We start from the raw sequence: 6,588 nt of genomic DNA, 5'->3' as shown, positions 1-6,588 counted from the left end.
TTTCCCTTGCTTGTGCATTTCCTGAAAGCACAAGTAATAGTGCCTTCCTAAGCACATCTACTCAGTGGATCTTATTCCCAGGAAAGTGTTCTTAGGAATGTTCCATAATTCTGTTATTTTAATGGTAGAGGTTAAATTGGTATTGGGTAGAGTTTTTAGCAGACATTAGTCTTGCTTACATTTTAAATTGTTTTGTGTTAATATTTAAAATGGGATAGTCTATATGTTCCAATTCATTCTGGTTCTTTGGAATAGAATTAAAAAATGTGTACATAATGAGCCTTAAAAAGAGAAGAGTTAGGCCTTAAAGCCTCCACCATCCTTCTCCTTGACCCGTGCCTTCCAGGAGCAAAACACATGGAGAAGATACACCCAAAGGTTGCCAACACCCGTGTTTTGGAAACCACTACTCACTTATTTTGGTCTTTGTTGCGGCTGCTGTGGCAAAATGAAATTGGTGTGTTTTTGAGGTTTCTTGTTGCCTGCAGGGACCTAAATAGACACATTTCAAATGAATTGGCATTGAGCAAATCTCTCCAACTAGAAGCTGAGTAGCAGTAAGTGAAAAAGAGCAGTAATACATGAGTAAGATATTGCTCTAGAGAACTACTTTAGAAATGAGCCCAAGGTCTTGTTTATGCCAGTGGGCATTTTTTACTTTCTCCTTTGAATAGCAGATCTTTCCAAATTCCATGTTACAAAAACTTTTGAAATTCATTTTGGTTTCAGATGCTGCTGCTATATGAGATCGTTTTTCCAAGGCCCCTTTTGCACATGGAACTAATTGTGGGTTCTTTGGGTCTTTGGCCTTTGCTGACTTGCCATTTTAAAAAGTATCCTCGTCTCTTTCAGGAAAAAAGTGCAGAGCTTTAGAGCTGTTGTCATAGATACATCTTGCAAGCTTATGCCTTGCTCATTGTAGTCAGTCTTGCAAAAATTACCCTTTTGTAATGTTGTTTATGGTTTTTTCCAAGGTTTTTACAAAAGGGTTTTACAAAAATTGTTATGCAGAAACAGCCCACTGAGAAATCAGTGGTCATTATTTGGCTGGGACTAGTGTTGTTCCCTTTTCTTCCATAATAAGTAAATCTCCACTGCTACATGAACTGCCCAGATGTAGAACCAAGTAACAGTATTCCTTTTGATTATTTTATCGTACTTCTGACCTCCTTAAATTGTGGCAATATATTCAGATCTTCACAGGATTGGCTTGTGGAGTCTTGGGTATTTTCATGCACAAGACATGCACATGCACTTCACCTTTTCTTTTCCTAATTTTTCATCTTTTTACTTTAAAATTAACCACTGTATAAAGAAAAAAGGTTTTTACACAAAAAAGTATTAATTTGAGACTTGAGTTGTTAGTGACTAAGGTAGAAATAACACTCTGGGTGGTGTTGTGGAGAAGTGAGGAGAAGAACATATTTTTTGTTGTCTTATAGTGGTAGAACAATGAATAGAAATCATCAGTTTTTTTATCATTTCACACTCAACCCAATATGTTTGTACCTATAGCTAGCTGGTAATCATTATTTGTCAACAAATGGGGAAAAAACTTGTACCTTGGAAATTTCCTCCTTGAAAATGTCAGTGTAATTGAATACTGCTGATCAAAATGGGAGAGAGTCTCAACTGTCTGTTGTTAAGCTAAATGAATGGCTGCCATCTGGCTTATACAATGACTTCATGGTGGGATATGCCCCTCCAATATGTGTCATGAATGTGGCAACAAGATGACACAGTCAGGAACTCTTGGCAGATATTGTATGGAGGGTACTTAGGAAGGCATTCATGTGTATGTTATGGCAGTTTTCAACAGTGATGCTTTTCTAAACCTTGGACTAATGCTGAAAATAGCATTCTAACTCAGAGTAGGCAGGCATGAGATTGTGGGCTATTTGGGGAAAAGGTGGGAAGCAGGAAATGGATCTATGACAAATTAATGTGTCATCTGGCTCCAAAGCATGCTTCATCTGCACTTTGGCTTAGCATAGCTGTACTGTCTTATGGGTAGTTGAACAGCTTGCAGTTGTTTGGAAATTGGTAAACAGTAGCATAAGTTCCTTGTGATGGTGGGCTGCTGTTGGCTCATCACACAGTTGGCAGAATGAGATATTGAAAGAACTAGAAGGGCTAACCTGCACTTCTCTTAGTAGTGTTACAGAGAGAGAGGATATGGATTTCTTGTACTATGCCTGCAACATGTTTGGAAAAGAATTGACAATTTTCCTTCTCCCAGTTCTTGACTGTTTTGTAGTCTGGTCATGGTTGGACTCTTAGCCAGGTTGGCAGTTAATGCTGGACAGCTAGCAAGAGATTTAAGATGACGTATTCCGCAATTCTAAAATCAAACTATGCCGGTTGGGAATTCCTCTTTCATTACTAGAGTGAATAACTATTTTTTGCTCGTTTGAAAGTAGAGTTCTTAAATCCCTTAAACTCAAAGGTATATTTCTTTGGTGAGAGGCATGTGTAGATTTTTAGCTGCATTCATGAGTGACAGAGTATCCGATTTTATTGCTAAAGCTATTCAAAGTGGAGGTTGAATAGCATGTAAACCATCTTTCAGACTGATACATAAGACACTCAGTAGGGCAGATGTAATAGTGTTTGTATATGTGGGTAGAGTGCTGGCTCAGTCGCCTGAAACTATCTGCCCTGTGTGCATTTTGCTTTGAACTCAGGTTTGTTGTTTTTTTAACTTCTCCTCTCTGCTTGTGGTATTATTCTGCTATCTTATTTTAATTTATCTTTTTCAGTTTTTCATTGCAAGGTCATGTATGTGAATGGGATGGGATATGTAGGATCTGTTGTCCATGCAGAAGACCACCCAATGAGTAATCAGGTAGTTGCTTCATACAGAGCGAGACCAGGGATTGTTCAGCTCTTGTGCATGTTGTCTAGTATGACGCATGTCTTCAAATCTACCTTTCCAGAACCTCAGATCATATCACTTGGCCATACAAAGATGTTTAACCAGAGATTCCATATTGTAGATTAACAGTACTACCATAGAGACTGGCTAGTGATTGTCTGTAGGCTGGTTTGAGCCTCCCTGGCCCCTCACTTGACAACTTTTGACAATTTCCTTTCTCCTTCTTTCTTTATGTTTCCTAAAAGTGGAATGTGGGGAAGTCAGAGTAAAAAGGAGAATTTCTGTTCTCGGAGAAAGGTGAAAGCATAGGCACTGCTTTTCAGAAAGAACAGGATATATGGGCCAAATATTCAACATAGTACAAAACCAGGTTTGTCTGTGCCTTAATGGCTATGAGAATAGGTTTCTTAGTTATGACACAATCTGTAACAATTATTGTATCCTGCAGGAAGATGAAAAGTTCTTGTCTGAAGTTTTTGCACAGCTAACTGATGATGCTACTGACGATGACAAAAGGCGTGAGCTGGTAAGTCTGGTATGGGTGATTCAGGCAAGAAATCTGTACTGTGTTCCTCCAGCTCTTCTGCTACTGTTTCTGCTCATTTTTAAGGAACTTGTACTAGCATAGCAAATTCAGAGGGTCTGTGTGTGAAGCAGGCTGGATTATGCAATGATATTAAACCAGAATACCCCAAATTTAAGCATGGTATAATATGTATAGAACTTTAATTTGACCTGTGTTGCAGTAGATAAGCTAGTAAACAGAAAGAGAGCATATGATAAATATAAGTCACTCAAATGGTTTCTTAAGAGTTGGGTCCATTGGCTGCCTTCTATGACGTGAGGAGCCTCCTGTTGGAAGAAAACTTCCTGCAGCAGAAGAATCCTTACTTTAAGGAAGGAAGCTGTTGTACCCAATCCCAGTTTTCTTAAGTGTATGCTTAAAATGTACATGATGAGCCATACATGTTTAGAAAATGTGTCATTTGCCACAGTTTCTTGGTCTGCATGGCAATCTCAGAATTACTGCTACATAATGTGTGAAATGACCCACAGTCATCGTCTGTATATGGGCTCTACCACACAGCTTTGGAGCTTGAAGTGTTTGGGCAGCCAGAGATTTTAGTTGTTACTTTTTATGTGAGACTTGAAGTGTGGAAATGGGGCGGGGGGCAGGGGGCATCATGGAAGCAAAATAACAAACACAATTATCTTTCAGTTCTAGTTTTAACTGTTTTAGTAACGTGGTGGTGCTCTTTTTGGTTGGTTTTAAAATATAACGTTTACTTATGTTTTAATTTGTTAGCTGCTTTGGTGACCCTTGTGATAGCAGAAAGGCAGGATATAAATTTTGTAAAATAAATTAGAAGAAGAAGAGATTGGATTTATAGCCTGTCCTTCACTACCCAAGGAGTCTCAGAGTGGCTTACAATCTCCTTTCCCTTCCCCTCCCCACAACAGACACCCTGTGACGTAGGTGGGGCTGAGAGAGCTCTCAAGAGCTGCCCTTGAGAGAACAGCTCTGAGAGATCTTATGACTGACCCAAGGTCACACCAGCAGCTGCATGGGAAGGAGTGGGGAATCAAATCCCATTCTCCCAGATTAGAGTCCATGCTCCTAACCACTACACCAAACTGGTTCTAGCAGATGCTTAGATATTTTCTTTTCATTTTTCCAGACAGTGGGCTTTACTGCTCCATATTTTTAAATCTCTCAGTGTAGTACTGTAGTCTTATTCAATCAAAATCTTATATCACAAAATAATCAATTAAATTCCACCACATTTGTTAAATTTCATAGGATATAGCTGCAGTAAGAGTATAAATGTTTTAATTGTTCATGATGTAGTATTTCAAAAGCTCCTGATGTTAGTCCTAACATTATCATCTGTATTCATATTTAAGGGACCGCCTCTCCCCATATACCCCTCTGGAGAGCCTTGCGCTCTGTTGATCATCCTACTGATTATCCATGGCCCAAAGGATGTCCATCTCACCTCAACCAGGGCCTTAGCCTTTTCAGTCCTGGCCCCCACCTGGTAGAAGAAGCTCCCACAAGATCAGGATCCTGCGGGACTTATTACAATTCTGCAGGGCCTGCAAAACGGAGCTGTTCTGCCAGGCCTTCGGTTGAGGCAACGGACATCCAAACACATGGCCTCCCTGCAAAGCAGCCCATGATTACCATTTATCCAGCTGTTGGAGCTAATATAGAAAGAGATGTTGCATCTTTAGTTAAACCTATTTTAATCTAAATTTTAAATTTAATGTTTTAATCTGATAATTGATTGTATTGTATATGCAGTTTGATATTACCCACCCTGAGCCCGCATGTGGGAAGGGTGGGATACAAATGTAATAAATAAATAATAAATACAGGTGTTGGGGGGGGGGGAGAAAATGAAGATATCTTCTTTCAGTGGTACTGCCTTTCTCACTTGAAAAATTAGTTCTGTGTCAGGTAAAACTAGCTGTCTTGGTGGTCCTGATCTGGCAGCATAGCAGGATATAAATTTTGTAAATAAATACATTCAGATTTTTTAAAATCTCTAGCTGCATTACTGATTTTATTAGTTGTGTCCAATGCTCCCTCTAAGCTGTGGAGTCTGATGAGCAAAAATTCTACTTTGTGAGCTACTGGCAGTAAAGTTGTGAGCGAGCGATTTGGCTCCTGCATAAATTAGTTTGCTCTGGAGCTCTCCTTCCTGAGCGAAGACAAAAATGTGTGAGCTGGAGGCTAAAAAACTGTGAGCTAGCTCACACTAACTCAGCTTAGAAGGAACACTGGTTGTGTCCCACTTCTTATTGTGTTATTTTTCATACCTTACAGGTTAACTTTTTCAAGGAGTTCTGTGCATTTTCTCAGACACTGCAGCCTCAGAACAGAGATACTTTTTTCAAAACTTTGGCAAAGTTAGGAATTCTTCCTGCTCTTGAAATTGTAATGGTAAGTCAAACTCGTAAGCTAGAATTGAGGAGATGCTGTAGGCTTTTTGTTTTGTTTTAATGTTTTGTGAGGTATTTGGGACTTTAAAGACCCTTCTGTAAATCTCTGATAATTGGGACTGTTTATGTAAAATATTGTATCTGATGCTTTTGAAAGAAATCAGCACTAGATAGCTGCATATATCTTAACTTAGACAGCACTACATCTGGGAGTATACCCATCTGAGAATGAAAAACAAACTTCTAGCTGAATTGTAACAAATCTGTGTATATAATTATAACAAACTTGTATGTATAACTTAGTGCTAAACTTTTAATATTGTATCATGTAGATACCATGGTGAGCTGTGGTATGCTGCTATATATGCATGGATGTGCATATCAGCTGTTTGCATTGTTATCCAGAAATGCATTGTCCAGAGCATATATAGCATGAGAAACAAGAGGCCTGGTAGGAAGTAAAACATGATTTTTTACTGTAGTAGCAGGAACTGTCATTTCCTCTGTCTTGCATCAAATGAGAGGAAATTTAAAGGGTTTAATTCTGTGAACCACAAGCTTCAGTGAACTTGTAGAGCTAGGCATTTTCCCACCTTCCCTCAGCAGCTCCTGAAACGACTGGGGCTTGGTGGAGCTTTGCAGACAAAACTCCACCAAGCACGGGGCCAGGGCAGCAGCAAGGAGGAAGAATAGTCCTCACAGCTTGTAGGTTTGTAGGATACAGTCTTCAGCTGGTTTTGTCATCACAGGGTTTGCCTAGTTTGCTT

The 6,588-nt window shown here is 39.3% G+C and overlaps 1 protein-coding gene across 4 annotated transcripts in view; it reads left to right on the top strand.

The window, feature by feature from the left end:
- PPP4R3B (protein phosphatase 4 regulatory subunit 3B) overlaps window positions 1-6,588 on the top strand; it is a 35,734-nt gene that overhangs the window by 9,484 nt on the left and 19,662 nt on the right. For all 4 annotated transcript variants that reach the window (XM_015426935.1, XM_015426934.1, XM_015426937.1 and 1 more), the window contains exons 5-6: window positions 3,324-3,401; window positions 5,706-5,822. In XM_015426935.1, the coding sequence (XP_015282421.1) occupies window positions 3,324-3,401; window positions 5,706-5,822 (195 nt within the window). The remainder of the gene's footprint in view (window positions 1-3,323; window positions 3,402-5,705; window positions 5,823-6,588) is intronic.

This window comes from Gekko japonicus, unplaced genomic scaffold (genome assembly GCF_001447785.1).
Source record: "Gekko japonicus isolate JY-2015 unplaced genomic scaffold, Gekko_japonicus_V1.1 scaffold141, whole genome shotgun sequence".
NCBI classification, from domain to species: Eukaryota; Metazoa; Chordata; class Lepidosauria; order Squamata; family Gekkonidae; genus Gekko; species Gekko japonicus.
Note: the sequence above shows the minus strand (reverse complement) of the source record. Positions and strands in the feature narration are given on the sequence as shown.